General features: G+C 40.8%; 1 protein-coding gene across 5 annotated transcripts in view; it reads right to left on the bottom strand.

Moving 5' to 3' along the window:
- Window positions 1-16,573, bottom strand: part of LOC112574948 (cAMP-dependent protein kinase regulatory subunit) — a 91,534-nt gene that overhangs the window by 3,178 nt on the left and 71,783 nt on the right. For all 5 annotated transcript variants that reach the window (XM_025256383.1, XM_025256374.1, XM_025256401.1 and 2 more), the window contains exons 3-10: window positions 8,561-8,652; window positions 4,838-4,899; window positions 4,373-4,419; window positions 3,919-4,017; window positions 3,528-3,587; window positions 2,426-2,486; window positions 667-788; window positions 80-161 (exon numbers count right to left, since the gene is read on the bottom strand). In XM_025256383.1, the coding sequence (XP_025112168.1) occupies window positions 80-161; window positions 667-788; window positions 2,426-2,486; window positions 3,528-3,587; window positions 3,919-4,017; window positions 4,373-4,419; window positions 4,838-4,899; window positions 8,561-8,652 (625 nt within the window). The remainder of the gene's footprint in view (window positions 1-79; window positions 162-666; window positions 789-2,425; window positions 2,487-3,527; window positions 3,588-3,918; window positions 4,018-4,372; window positions 4,420-4,837; window positions 4,900-8,560; window positions 8,653-16,573) is intronic.

Here is a 16,573-nt window from a genome sequence, read left to right as displayed (position 1 = left end):
TTATTATTTTTCAAGAAAAAGAAAGATGTGAAGACTGAATGATTTTGTACACTATTATGCTATGTATAGGACAACTCACCAAAGTAGTCAGATGGTCCTAAGCGCCCAACCTCCACTGGCTCCTCATTGTCTGCTCTGCGCTGGAGCACTGCTGCAGTACCCTACAAAGTTATTTGCATAGGCTATAAATCTAAGATCATCATGACTTTCATCACCTTTGCAAGATGTACATTTTATGTTACACAATGTGCTGTTTTAATAACAAATGCCACTTCCATTTTTTTGCTAACAATACATTATTACGGAAAGCAGCTGTTGTGGTAGTTCCTAGTGAGCTCCATAAGCTGTTCACGACTGTAATGGTATGAGACAAGAATGGAACACACACAGAGTACATCATAATCATATAAGCAACTTATCTAGATTTTCTACATGTTCTGAAGGCAATTCCACAGAAGAGTTAAAGAGAAAACTATTTTTGAAATTTCTGGAGTTGACAGCTGACATATGATAGAATAACTAATGAAGTGAAACAGCCTTCTTATGCTACACTACTGTTTTCTTTTGAAAGAGTCAACATGTTTTGCTGTCTCCCCAAATGTCTTTTTCTAAAGCACAATAAATTATGTGCTAGTTCTAATAAAAATAAAAGTTAACCATGCAAACCTCTAAAATAATGAAGAAGTCTTCGCCTGGTTCTCCCTGTCTCACAATCTCCTCTCCATCCTCAAACTGTACAGGTTCTAGAGCATCAGCCACAGTTAGCCGCTCCCACTTGTCAAGATTCTCTGAAGAAAACAAGATAATGTCCTCTTACAGTTCAACCAACAACTATTGCTCAAGTAAGTCTTTTTAAAGACAAACACTTAAGATTTCCATCATGTTACTGTATGTTATTATCTTATACTTGATAAATGTTAATGAGTTTTTTTTCTCGCTTTAGATCTATTTTGTCTCATGAAATCCCACCAAAAACCTTTGTTAGACCAGTATTTCTAAGCTCAAGTATAGTAAACTCACTCATTAGTCTCAAGGTACCTCACAATGGCTGTTATATAATGCACACTAGTTAGCGCTTGGGTCCTGTTTTTCACTCTTTCTGGCATAAAAGTTTTCTTTTTTAAATTGATTCCAATCTAAGGCTTAAGCAAATAAAGACAGCTTATAAATAGTTCATAAAATAAATACTTTTTCACCAAGATATAAACATTCCAAAGTGGAAAACTGCAAAGCTATACCACCCCATTTTGCATCCATACTATATGTATTTGCTTTCATTTTTTCTGTGGATTTTGACTTAGACTGTCATGATCCAAATTCTTGCTGTAAAATTTGATAAACCTTGAACACATTCAGCCCTTAATAGCATTACTTGTATGTATGCTGTACACAATTGTAAAAACTCTTTACATTCTTAGGCCCAAGACTAACAAAAACGTCTGCCCCTTGTGAAACCAGACCCAGTCTGTCTCATTTAATAATTTTAACCTCAAAAACCTGTAAAAAGAAAGGGATGTAATCCAATCATTTAATGAGGTAAATTAACCCATGAACAGAGTTACATCCCTTAATATGCAATTAAAAAACCCCAAAAAACCAAACAAACATAAAAGGCCTTAGTCTCTGGGGGGAGGGGGGGGGAGGAGAAAGAAGGGGGATGAAAGCAGAATACCTGGAGAAAACTCCCGACGCCCAGCCCTGTGGAGAGGTGTCACATACATAGAATGTAATGAGATGAGATCTGAACCCTGAGTGGCTCACTGCAGTGATGACAAACAGGTGTTTTAACCACTACAATACCTGGCGCTCTGCATAAATTTGTGTCAAAATGGTATTTTTCAAAATATACCTAATTTCCTTTAGATTTACAAAAAAGTGTTTTACTATGAAGTAAGAATGGTTGTTTCCTCTTAACTTTACACTTTTGTTTTAATTTTTGATTTATCTTTCTTTCATGTTAAATTTGTTGTTGTTGTGATTTTAAAAAAAATTGTCTTTATCAGGGAATCTAATTGGTACCAACTAAAGAGTTAAAAATTAAAAAAAACCAACCATGATGGATAGCTGTGAAAAAGGAAGGTAACGCCACTATATGGTTCATTGTAGCAACAAGGGAGGTAACACTGCAAAGTTTATGCTGGACCATTTTCTGAAGTTTCATCCCCAAAAACAAAAGACAAATCTAATTTGTTTTGATTTAGAAGAAAATGACTTGTAATGATTAAATCATGCCCAAAAAGTTGCCCTCTGCATTTTAAATATAGGTGAAATTTATGGGTGTCTTGAAAAATAAATTAATTTCTTGAAAAAAAAAACAACTGAGCTTCAAATAAAAGATCTTTCTATAAGCTATATGTCTTTCACCAGAAGTATCCTCCCCTCCGAATAAAATAAAGTTCCCCTTCAAGCTGCCAAATCCTCTCACCCAAAATTGAGACTTTGCTGAGGAAGTCTTCATAGATTTTCCTCTTTCTGATTGTGCTTCCCTGAGAAAAAAAGACATTGAAAACATGCTATTAGATTGGGGCATGAGTCACGCAGTTTTCGTAATAACAGACCAGAGGGAAGTATAAAACAACTTCTCCAATATTTCTTAACACCAACAAAATAAACTATTCTTTAAGGGGAAAAAAACTGAGTGCAAACATCTCACATAAATAATCACCTATAGGTCTAGCCAACACTTTCCCAGTCACAGTAACATCTATTATTTTCCTCTTACCTAAAATGGAAGAAGCTAAGCATTTTCTGAAAAACTGTAACAGTGAAGAATGGATGTTACAAAACTTACAATTTGACTAAATCATATAATTAATTGGTGGCTGCTGTATGGAATGATGAATCTGTTAGATAAAGGAGGGCCCCAGGCTGACAGACAAGACTGTCTCATATCAGCGGTTCCAGGAGACATTTTTTACTTCAGCCCCCAAACTTCCACCTACCATTTCATTTAGGCTGCTGACTTTTTGTTTTTGTTTTTTGTACACTCCAACCCCACCACCTCAAATGCCAGGTCACACCCCAGTCAAGTTGTTTTTTTCATTGCCACCATCTCTGTTGGTAAACTTCAGAAGTCTAGCCTTATAACAACATGTTCCCCTTACCTCTCAAAGCTGCTGACCTCTTTGAACCATGAATTTACAAGTTTCATTTCTAACATTTACAAGATTTAGGATAATTTTTGTTCAAATAAATAATGCCCTTCCACATTTACTTAGGGAGCATGCCTTTCTGTAAGTGCACATGGACTTTGCGCTGGAGGGTTGTTAGAATTTTACTTGTCCATTGGCGACATTGTACACAGACCAGTGAAGGGAACAAAAGGCGAAACTATGAAACTGGCTAGTGACTGAGAGATACTATGAATCAGAATCTATGATTAATCTGAAACTACCCATGTCAAAACACACAAGAAATTCATAATATGAGCAAACTGTAGGCTAGTTCCTGGAATTTCCTGGCATTAAAGGCCTACAAAAGTGGCAGGGCTTTCTAGTGCTGTAGGTCTTGCTGCACTTAGTACTTACCATAAGGATTCTCCGATAACTGTCCCTGTCAATACCCCACAGCTTCACATCATTCTTCGCCTGCCAGAAGTGACCATCATTATCTCATCATTAGCCATGTCTGTTATCACTGGTAAAGTGTCAATGTTATATTTTATTCTCCGCTTTGAGGAAACAATTGGAACATTTGTGCCTACTTTTGGTTGGTTTTTTTCTGCATTTAACGTCTTGTAATCTGAATTGCACCTTTACTTTAAGTGTTACAAAATGAAATTGTACTGCATAACAAGTTTTATGGAACTGATTTCGTTTTATTGCAGGAGACATTTCAGTTTACTACCATCACATTTTATCAATGAGATGCACTCAGGGTCTGCACAGCACTTGTAGTCATTGCTGTATGTAGACCCACCTTGACAGTTGCTGCCCTGGGAGTGCCATAGATAAGAGCCAGTTCACCAAAGCTGCCACCTTCACCTATTGTGGTCACATGCTCCCCATTGACATACACCTAGAAAGAGAACAGAAAGCACTCAAAAGGAGAGAGAAAAGGACAATGTGTTCACACAAAGAATGTGATGTCAACATCAAAGAAAACAGATTATGCCTAACATTAAAAAGAAGCCAACAGTTTGTCATTTAAATGATAATAAAAATAATCTTTTGACAAAGCCATATAGTTGAAATCTGGAAGAAATAAAGTACATTTGTATACACTCCTTAAACTGCAAATGAGTAAATAAAAATAAGTCTTTTCTATTCTGTTACAATGTTTTTATGGTTAAATATAAAACGCAGTGGTGAAGACGTTTAATGAACAGCAGAATCAAAAAAATGGTCACACATCAAAAGAACAAGTTTCTCACATCAACTTCTCCCTGGTCGATAACATAAAAGTTGTCGCCTTCATCCCCTGCAAGAAGAAGACAGCAACTGTATGACCAACATTTTATTAATAATAATAAAAAATGCAAAATGTATAAAGCGCATACTCACAGTCTGTGAGTCCCAACAGAAGGAGTATGCTCAGAGCACGAAAGGATTTTTGTTTTCATGAAGGGATGCAATTCACTGGGATGTATGTTCAGTATTTATTCACTTGGGCATAATGAATAAGCTGCATGTGAAATCAGACACAGACACTAAATGGATTTCAAGTCTGTATAATGGTAAATGCCGCTGGTTTAAAACAACATGATTTAAAGCTGGAATTTCTTAAATTCAACATCAACAAAAGCCCTTCTGCTCAGCTAGTGGGTAGCTGTATGTGCATACCCAGTCTTTGATTTTTCTTGCCCTCATTAAATAAATGTTACACAGGCTATTCTCACCTTGCTGAATGATCACTTCCCCAGCATGACGGTGAACAGGGAACATGGCATCAAAGATGTCACTGTACAGAGACCCAAATCAATAAAGAATCAATTTACAGCACACTCAATTCACAATCATGGCTTCCTGACCAAAATTTAACATACCAAGCTTGGTAAGTGAAACCAAAGACGAAGAATGGCACATAATCAGCACAATATAATGTTTTGACACCGCTACCCCCAAACATCTTTTCTCTTTAATTTTAAAGAAGAAATCAATATTGTAGAGGGCTGAAGACCTCTCCTATATGAGCAGGAAGGTTATTCCTCACATAACAGACTATGCACTTTCTGGTTTGAATCTGAGGGTTTTTTTTTGGTGTGGCATGTTCTTCCAAGAATAAGTGGACCAACTACGTGAATAGAACTGTGGATACTGCCTTCCTGTTAATAATATTACAAAATGATGGACCTGGGTTAAGAAAATGTTTCAATATTTCAAATGTGCTACACTCACAACTTTATTGGCACAGCAGAAACTAACCGCCAGTAGAAAGTTCCCAAGAACGCAGGACAAGAAACAAGTGAAATAAAAATGTAAATGCAGGTGTATGTGTAAAGCTTATGACCACTGAGAAATGTTACATAACAATTGTTATTTTTTTCTTCTTCCAGTCTCTCCCACATTTGTATTGAGAGAAAAATAGAAAAGAACCTCTAGGCATCCACACCCAAGTAAATCAATGCAAGAAGTGAGCAGAAGTGAGTGCACTAAAATAAGGATGTAAACATGTTCTGTAATATTTGTTTTAAAAAAATCGGGACTAATAGAGGTGCTAATTTGAGCTCCAAAGATCCTTTGCAGCTGGCTGGTAAAGTGCACAAAGCTTAAGCAGGCCTCTCCTGATGATGCTGAACCTCATCACCAACTGCTAAAGAGCACAAAGCCTATTGATGCTTGCACAGTGGCATGCTGGGTAGAACAGCTCTAAAAGGTGCTTAGCACTACCAAGGACAGCTGGGACACACACTTCCTGCGCTCAAATGAGCAAAAATATAGTGCACTGGTGAAATGAGAACAGCAGTTTTACATGGTGGTGGTGGTGGTGGTGGTGGTGTGTGTGTGTTTTCCACAAAATGTCACTGCAGACAAAATCATGATTCATGATACCTAGGACTCCAATTATCCACTTGTACCAAGCTTTTATTCTGGAGTAAGATCAACACTTTTCTAGGAGCTCCGAGAATTTCAGATGTTTTGAGTTTTCCAAGCCACTGCAATATTTATATTACAGTAATACATTATTTGCTTTTCTAATTCACTCTCATTCTGAATCCACTAGAAAGTGAAAGACACAGCGTGCCATGCATCATCTGAAAAGACTGCATATGGTTAGGAATCAATCATAAATGTTTTCCTTTAACTTATTTTTTTTACGAGAGTCAAACATAGCAGAATATTGGAATACAGCTATTTCTGATGGAATTTCCAGTCTTGTACTTCTTCCAGAGTGCTCACTTTTTATGTGGGCAATAATTGAAACCCCTGCTGTCCCCATAGGAAAAAAACATCCTCTTGCCGCTAGGTTTGCAACAGGCACACAAAAAGCAGCTCCCATCACCTAGCTAATTAGACCCTCCATGGAGCTCAGTTCAAAGTGATGCCCTTTCGCCACTCCTCGCTGCAGCTGTCAACAGCTGAGATCATTCTGAGATGTGGCAGATTTCCCAGACATTCATTCCATACACTAAAAAAAAAAAAAAATTCTTTTGCTCTGGAGATACAAAAGTCAGGGTTCCCAGCCGCCTGCCAATCATGAAATGCTAGATAATTGTTGGCCTCAGGTAAAGGAATACCAATCTTCGCATCTGTGATGGAAAATAATCTCTACATCAAAAATATTCAATCATCTTTTGTAATTTGACAGAGTTACCACTTCCACGATGGCATGCATAATAGCCTCAGTAAAGAAAGCAAGTATTCAAAATCTGAGTCTCATGTACACAGACTCATGCCAAGACATCATTGCACACGTGTAGGCATGCCATTGACATCTCTCACTAGCACAAGCAAAACTTATGAAATGTAAAACTTATGAATGCACAAAAAGCCACCTGCTTTATTCTGTAATATCAAGCACAGAAAGATCGAGCTCATAAATAATGTTAACAATCATCATGTTTAACCTAATAATCGATGTGAGCTCTAAATGGAGGAATGGGAAACATAAACTCTCAATAAAAGAATCATGCAGCATACACAACAAACAAAAATCATCACTAAACATTAGAATATGAACACCAGCTGAGGGACTTAATGAACTGTAATGATAGAGGCGGTAGTCTGCCGCGCAATGTTTATCTTCCCTTCAGTCAACACAGGTTTACGGCAGCGGCGCTGCTCTTTGATCTGGTCAGGCTGGGGGGGGGGAGGCATTAACCATCTTTACAGCTCTAGAAAGCTCTATAGGACGCTGCCCACTGTTCTGTGCGTGGATATATACGCTTGAATGTCAATGGATAGTTACAGATTGCTCCATGAGTACAACAATACTGGCGAGGGAGTCTGAGTCGACGACAATGACATCTCTCATCTCTAGTCCCACAGTTCGGGATGGGGGGAGGAAACCGCTGACATGATTTCACTTTGTCTCCTAGTGTGAAGCGCATAAATACACAGTGAGGATGGGCGAGTGTTAAACGACCTGCAGCCCTTAATCACAAGTCACTTTCTTCGAACCGCCGTTTGATTACTTCGCTACTTTGATGCCACGCGTTGCAATTACTTTGACTAAATAATATAGATTAATGAATCCACAATAAAATCAACGTTGGAAAAGTTGGGTGGAGAAATGAATGTAAGACAATTTGTGCAGGGGAGCTCTCTCCAGGTAACGCCGGATCCCCCCTACCAGTAAAGAATACTAGCCACATCCGTGCAGTTCAAATCAGCAACCGGACCTACACTTATTTTATTCATAAAGGTCATATTGTTTCTCAGTGTAACCAATTAAAGCGCTTCTTATGATCAACAAAATGCACGCAGTTTGCTCTGAGCAACACATTCAGACTTTGCTCATTTCTGAGATACCCTTCATGGTTCAAACCAACGTAAGCCCACCATTTGTGTAGGTTCTGGAGGGTTTGGGAGTAAAAAATATCAGAAAACACTTGTGGCAAGGAGCTGCTGACAGGTTCAACCAGACACTATGGAGTTTCCACAAACCGTCCGTGCCAGACACTGACGTCAGCAGCACAAAGCCTATCTGCCGCTGTCATTATCAAATAACGGCTGTTTGCTGTAATTCTGCAATATCTGGCAATAAGTGTTTTTCTGATGTCTCTGCGTGGGCTGGGTGATGCTGTGCTCCCTGGTAAACAGTCGATATCATGGGATTTGTTTGTGGCTTGGATTCCAGCCCACCAGCTCCATACAAGTTAATAGCGCTTTCGCACTATTTATATATATACAATGATGTATATATTGTATATCTGTGCAAAAGCACTGCTTGTAATTATGTAATATTTCATTACGTATGCAAATGTCTGAAATAATATGTTTATATTATAAATGTTCTTAACCTCTAGATACACCCAGTAGATAACTCGGAACTGAAATAAACAAAATGTTAACATCTTTCTAAAATAAAAGAAATATTAACTAGCAAAAATGTGTCCGCGTGCGTGCGCTTGCATGTATAATGAAGGAGTGCGGTAAAGAAATATAGTTTCAGCACCTACCTTCGCTCATTGTCATCCAGGTGAGAAAACAGGACGTTCTTGGCAATGGCTTTGGACAATGCTGCCATCGTCTTGTAGTCTTTTGGCACTACCTACAGAACACAGCAGAGCATGCTGGTCAGTAACATCTCGCTCCACAACTGCTTCAACATCAAAGCATAAAACAAAGTTTAAAAAATACTCAAGTAAATATTTTAAATTTCTGCTAGTAAATTCAGGACCAGCCCCATCTTACAAAAAAATAAATAAAGTAATCGCTTTTCCAAAGAAATTTGCGATCTTCGGATTACAGAAACTTCATTTAAGAAAATTTGCTAAGAGGACGCAAATACACCGAAACTGTCTTGTCCAGGGACAGTTCTAAGCAAGAAAGCTTTAAGCTTGCAATGTTACAGCCTGAACTGTGTTTCCCTAACTATTAGGGCTGCATGGAGGCAAGCAGTCAACACGCGCTCTCTGCGGTGACCAATGACCTAGTCATAAATAAATACAAATATAAAGAGCCCGGCAATGAGCCACCTCTGAACTTGATGCCATGTCCTCTAACGCTAACGACTGAGAGCCCAAGATCAGCAATAAGGTGTGACGACAGGAGTGGTGCCGCTCGGTGTCCGCGCTGATGTGACGACCGACGTTGACAGCGGTTCTGATGGCGCTGATGTTGCGCCCAGGCCAGCGGTAGCAGGCTTTATAGTGTCCCGCTCTGCGACTTGTGATGTTAATGCACAGCAGCCGGTCAGGGGACACTGGGAGCGAGGACACTGGGAGGAAGAAGGAGGAGGGAGGAGGTCTGCGGACAGGGCGGTACAAGCCGCCGGTGGCTGGTGGCAGCAGCTTTTGATACAAGTTTCAATAAAAGCCAGTTCATTTCAATAATACCAGCTCCAGCCTCTTCCACGCTATTTCCGCCTGGAACCGCACAAACCAGACGGATGAGGACATCAGGGTTTGGAGGAGATGGAGGAAAGAAGAGCGAGAGAATAATTTTCTCGACAACACCAGCTCGCTCCCTTAAGGTGGGCTGTCTTTGCTCCAGTTTTCAGATTAGGTGTGTGTCAACAAAGACGACAGGGCTCAGGCACGCTTTCGTCTAAGACTGTCATTTCAACCACGTGACCTGTCTGTGTCACCACAAAATAAGCCTCCAGTACTCATCCTCCCCACTCATAAGACACCATCACATCACTGGGTGTGCACCGGAATCACCCTGGACTAGGCTGAGTTACCTTGCCATCTGGAAGAAGTAGGGACTAAAACCTTCATTTCTGGCCCCCGCATGTCTCTACTTGCTACATGAAATTAATGATCGATGAATAACTGCTGACAGTCGGTTCCCACCTGACATACATACTTATCTTCGGCAAAGTTTCGTAGGCCGCCAAGACAGACAACAAGAATCATAACACTCCCGTGGGAATTGTAAGGACTATACTTCCCCCATAAACTCATCATCAATATGGAAAAGCCCTTTTTCCAATAATAATAAATAATAGCGTTGAACCGCAAGAGATTGTCTAAAACTGATTGCAGCCCAAGTTCAGAGGAGTCAAAGTGCAACTGATGCTATAAGTCTGTTATCTCCATCCTGCTCGGCATAGAAGTCAAGGCTAATGTTCTGGTTCACTGTCATCAATCCTAGGTAAAACTTTCCCCTGAAAAAATACCAAACCGAAAAGCTGGCGTTCGGAAATGTGAAAGTGTTACGAAACAGGAAACCGACCCCTAACTTTCGGCCGGGCGGACAAAACCACACTGACCTTCCATTCAACACTGTTGTACGTTTACCAACATTGCAATAAAGAGGTCCTGACATTCGTGGTTGTCTGGCCAGAACATCAGCTTGTCTCTCACTCTCTGCTGGCGTGCACTCTGTGACATGTAATTCGTTACTCAGTTACGAGCTGGTGCTGCCGGTAAACTGAGATCCCTCTATTAACGGAGAAGCTCGTGAAATTATAGCAGACTGCCGACAGACAAAAACAACCAGATCCTTGACAGATTCACACGGCAGACGCGCGTGTGTGCGAGTGATTCCATGCTTTTAACAAAATTATGTTTTACAACAGTTTCTGGTGTAGTCTTCGTTTCTTGATTTTTTTTTTTAAGGTGACAGACTTGTGGCCTCAACAGAACATCGCATCTTCACTAACAAACGCCTACTGGAGGACTAATTTGTCTCCTATATGAAGATGCTATCATGATAAGAAAGTGTCCCCGCAGATGTATTCCAGTCATATCTACCTCTCCCCGCCCAACACACACACTTCTTATTCAACAAGTGGTCCTGGTCATAGGGCTTGTTTACACAGTTACATTGGAAAATTGTTTGGGCAGCACTGATAAACAGTGCTCAGCTAACCTGCAAACAACTGAGGAAGTCTTGTTAAATAGACAGTGATAACTAACTTGCAAACATTTGAGGCAGTCTTGATAAACAGACATTGCTCCCTAACTGGTAAACTGTTTACGCAGTCTTGTTAAACGCAGAGTGTTCCTAGTGTTCGTGGTCCAAGTTACCCTGCTGGCCAAGGTCTCATTTATCGAGATTCGGCAAAGTGCCGGCCTTAGCGGAGACTTTTAGGCGTGCCGAGGCAATGGCCCGGATTTAATCCGTCTGCTGCGCTTCGTCCATTAGTTTTTCTCGCCACCTTACACTCTGGGTAGCATTCCCCATTCCTTCCCTTAAGTCCTGCCCACAAGGCAGATTGGACGCTGGTCTCACCGCCATGTGCACACTATTCCACGAGTTTGGACGCCAGCACTTTCAAGCAGCACAGCCACCAGTGGAAAGCCTCTGGCACCATCTTGTATCATGGGCAGCTCACTTACCTGACATATGTGTGTGTCAGGAACAAAATAGTAAGTGCTACAGACTTCCAGCATTTTCTCGTTTAACGCAAAGCACTGACCACGGTGAAGGGACACGTGGGTGACTGTTATGAAGTAACTCTTACTATCCAAGCTAACATAATCCTACAAAAAAAGTTGACTACACACCAGTCATTTTAACCTGCTCTTCACCGAACAAAAGACAACGACGTGCGAAGTTACTACACGAAAAGATTTATTGAACAAGTTACGCGAAATACATGCATACGACAATTTGTTCATCTAAAAGGAGTGGCAGTCCTATCTGTACTTCCAATGCCACAGTGCTGTTAACTCATGCTATTGTCCCCATCCACTCTCGCATCATGTGCACATCAAGATCTGGCAGTTGTAAATGCTGCTGTCTCTCCACCTTACGAGTCCTCTCTTCCATCTCTCACAGGTATGAGGTTGTGGTCGTGTAGTCTGAAGTTTCTCGTCACGACCACGACAGCTGCAACCCCCCAACGTTCCTTTGTCGCCGACTGGCTTTTGTGTCAAGGTCTTCTAACACAGGCGCTCTACTTTACCCGAGTCTTTGTCCTCTCGGCTCAAGTCTCAGTCCTGAAGAAAAGGCCAAGTGTCTGTTCACATCGATGTTGTGCCGAGAATAGACCTTTGAAGTTCTTACTTCCTGACTTAACTTCATGCATTCTCTGTCATATACACATGAAACCAGGGATGTCATTGGATGACCACCCAACCAGGATCCATTCACCAATCAACTAGCCAGCGCTAGACCACACCCACCTGACCAGCGGTTGCCTTGGTCACGTCTCCAAGTGGCATGTGGGTAACAAGACCTCCGAGGTTTACTACCTTAGATGACTTTGGCACTTGATGGAGGAAGACTGTTCACAAGGCCCTTTTAACAGCTTCAGTGGTTTCTGGCTGTGGATGCCTCGACTTTATTTCAGACTTTAATTGTGGGAAATATTTTGTGCCTCACTGAGTTTCACATGACAGCAGGTGTACTTTGCATGCACTGGCATCACACCTCAGTTCATGTGCATGTAACTGTTAGTGTACGAATCAACTCCTGGACGCTTTGATCCTGCTCCTAGAAAGGAATGGCGACATTTTTCTGCTTTATGATGATAATATATGCATAGAAAGAGATGAGAACACTTTCCCAAAATCGAACACGAAATTAACGTCTAAATAAATAAAAGAGGAAGTATTCACAGGGTTGTCCATGGGACATATTTTTCTATCCCGTCCCATGGCAATTTATGCCTGTCCCATCCCGTCCCATCCCACGGGATGTTTCCCATGGGATTCCCATGGTATTAACAATCCTATGGACAACACTGAAAACCACTTTTCGGCTTTTGTTCTATAATTCCTGCTACTTCACATACAACAGATGATTCAGAGGAAAGATTTAAATCCTTGATGAATGAAATAACAGTAAATTTATTTTGCAATATCAAGTATCGACTACCATGGGAAATACAAATGTGTGCTGTCCCATCCCATCCCGTCCCATGGGACGTTTCCCATGGGATTCCCATGGGATTCCCATTCCTATGGACAACACTGAGTATTCAACATAGTGTTAGAGCAAAGCACAAGGTTGCAGATGCCCACAGAATGGTCATTTGTGTTTTAATCTCATGTAAACATAAGAGATGGGCAGCGTACGACCCGGTGACGTCTTTGGGCCGGCCCGTCTGCCAAAATGTGAAGGGCACTAGTTTTTTTTTTTTAAACCTAGGTTCACCTGACTGAAATTTAATGTATCAAATACGATTCGTCGTTAGAAAACGGCAGCACGAAATAACACAAATAACAACGTGGCTGACACTAATGTAGTCGTGAGGCCGGCCTGTAAAGACAAGGCTGGCAGCAAAAGCCGCGCACCATCGTTTTGTTTCAAAATAGTCCCGCCACCGTTTAGCGATGTTGTGACACGAATGTGTCATCGATGGAGATCAGACGCGCTGCTGGCTTAATATGTTAGGGTCTCCCATCCCCTTGCAAGCAGTCCCATCCTAATCACAAGTTCAGTCGTTCCGTGACAGTTTTCGTGCAGTTAGCACCGTAACAGTTAAACGTGATGGGGGAAGGAAAAAATAGAAAGGTGGACGGTGAGAATCCAAAATCCAATAATGAGTGAGCAGCACGATATTTGTTCACAGACATTGTAAAGCTGTGTGGTTAATTCGCCGAGAAGCCATCCCAGTTTTCTAAGAGCACAATCTAAACGCCATTTAAAGGAAACCAAAAACATCCTGCATATTGCAGTGAACTTCCCGAACATGCAAGGGCAGAAAAGTCAGACCAATTGGTTGAACATCTGAAAAAGCAACAAAATACTTTTACCAAAAGAACAAAAATCCAGCAGGCGGCAGCAAAAGCGATTTTTTTGTGGAATGTAATATTGCAAAAAAAAAAAAAAAGTACAAGGCATTCGCGGACTGAGTTCATCAAGAAGTGAATGCTTCGTAAGGTCGAAATCGTGTGTCCAAAAACAAGGACTTTGAAAATATTATCTTATCCAGGACAACAACGAGGCGCCGAATACAGCACACGGAACACGATTTGCTGGAATAGCTGATGGAAAAATGTAAGCAATCTGACTGGTATTTAATGGCGCTGGAGGATAGTACAGATGTAACTGATACTGCACAGCTGCTGATTTGTATCGGTGGCGATAAGGATGAGTTCAATATAACGCAGCTTTCGACTGGAGTCAATAAAAGACACTACAACAGGAGAGTATTTGTTTATGAAAGGGGAAGGGTGCATCAAGAAGCATGAACTTTCATGGGGAAAATTGAGAAGTGTCAATAGACACGGATCTCTAAACGTGTCTGGGATTTCAGAAAACTGGAAAGTAAGTTATAAATATTGTCAAATCCGTTTACCGTTCATGTGAAATGTGTGCCAGATATTCTGCAACTTGAACTCATCGATTTACAGGGCAACATAGTGTTCAAGGATTCTTTTAATCCACAAAACGTTGTCCAGTTCTTCAAATCGCTAGGGACATCATTCCGAACTGAACAGAATTTGCCATATGGTGGTGATTTTTGCATCAACTTATGTGTGCGAACATACTTTTTCGATTATGAAGCAGAGCAAGTCTGACATTTGTTCGTGGATGACGAGCATTTGGCCACAGTTGAGCGGTCCGGTGGCGCAACGGTTAGCGCCTGTCACCAATACAGTGAAGGTTGGCTGCCCTGAGTTCATTTCTCGTCTCGGGCAAGCTGATCTTTCTCTGCACGTGGCATCTGTTTACAGGGCTGGCTGCTTGCCGTAATATAGCCTTAGCTGCTGACACGGCGTAAAACACCAATTCCCCCCCCCCTTGGCCACAGTTCTTCGAATTGTCACATCGGAAAGGCGACCAGATTCTGAAAGGCTCGTAAGAGAATTCAAACAAGTTCAACTTTCACATTTAATTCGTTAACTGAACACCACAATGTACGCATATTTTCCCCCCATTTTCACTAGACTTTTTTTTGTAGCGTGGGTTTTTGCTATGTTACCGGCCCGCCACATAGCTTAGAATTGTGAGACCTTCCCGTGGAAAAAAAAACTTTGGATAACCTTGCATTAGAGGTTAAATCCCAATCAGAAACTATAAAAGGGTAAACATCGGGTCTGCATAACAAATTTACAAAAACAAAAACAAAAACAAAAAAATAACAAAACAAAAAAAAGCATGCAATTTTAAATAACGGTAGTACTAACAGGGTTCGATGTCATCCTTGTAATCATGACGACGACGACGATGATGGCCTCGGACGTTTACCGTCGACCCTAGACGACTTTCGCACTTGCTGGAGGCGGCCCGCCACTGTCTGGCGACTTAAGGCCATGTAAGTAGTACCTACTCTATCAGAGACTGTGAGATGTGATGGCCTACAGCAGTACATCTTATCTATTAGGTACAGTAGAGACGGCGGACTGGTATCCCCCTTCTACACAGCGCGACCCAGCCTACAGGTCTATATATCTACACTGCACTGCTTAAAGAAGTAAACACATCGCATTCTCTGTTTATCAAAAATAAATACACTGAATTTTGTTAACACTGTTCCGTAATAAATAAACACATTTTATTCTCTTTGCTTATCTCAACCATGAAATAAAAAAAAAGAAAGAAAGAAAAGAAGTACAAAACACAAGCTAACAAAATATGGATGAAAATGCAAAATCTCGCAAAATGGCAAATATATCTATACATTCGTGAACACTCTTGGGGGAGGGGAAAAATTGCGCTTAAGATCAGGTTCTTATTCTTGTGCGTCTTGCCTCATTCCTGACATATAGCCAGGTTCTGGTCTTCTGCGCAGCCTGAATTTTGAGAAAATTAATGAGAAGACAGACCCCAGTGGAGTGGAGCATGTAGGTGAGGAACGCAAAACGGAGATCAATTGGCTCTCTCTCCCACGCGGTTGTGGTAGCAGTAGGAAATGACATTTCGCACACATTAATCGCCATGTCTAAACTCCACCTACAACTACAAGTACTTTGAATTTGGCTGCGCATTTCACTCGAATGTTTGTCTGCGTGCTTTTGTCAGTGCATGCGTGCCGACGTACATGCGTGCGCGTAAGAAACACACCGAGACAAAAAAGAAAGTCAATATTCGAGAAAGAAAAAAAAAACCAAAGAAAATTAATCAAAAGGGATGTCAGTGATGTTTAAGCATGAAAACTTCTGTCTGAAAAATATTCTGGTGCCTGTAAATTAAAATATGTACTTGTGCGTTTGTTTTCTTTTTCTGTTTGAATAGGTAATAACATAGCTTATCGTGAAATAACATCTTACAAGAAGCTGGGATTTCCTGGGTAGTGCTTATTGTTTTTACAATTTGTTGTTTCTACATTCTGTTGCGGTCTTTTCTTCACTCGGCTCCCCGGCTTTTTCTTCCTTGGTGTTTTTAATTTATTTATTTGTGAAAACATTCTTAAGGAAAGGCGATGTATGAAGCAGAAAAATCTCGTGCAAAGCAATGTTTGTGTGAAAACCTCTACAGAAGCAAGCTGCATTAAAAGAAGTCATTGCAATGTGCTTTTCTCACCCAGCACTCGGGAAAACCACCTCCAGCATGTAGGTAAATACTGTTAGTAACTACTATTATACGGGTAGTAGCTACTATATATGTATATGGTTAATATCTACTACGTA

Source organism: Pomacea canaliculata, linkage group LG1, assembly GCF_003073045.1.
Source record: "Pomacea canaliculata isolate SZHN2017 linkage group LG1, ASM307304v1, whole genome shotgun sequence".
NCBI classification, from domain to species: Eukaryota; Metazoa; Mollusca; class Gastropoda; order Architaenioglossa; family Ampullariidae; genus Pomacea; species Pomacea canaliculata.
The sequence above is the reverse complement of the archived record's forward strand: the minus strand, read 5'-3'. Positions and strand labels throughout refer to the sequence as shown.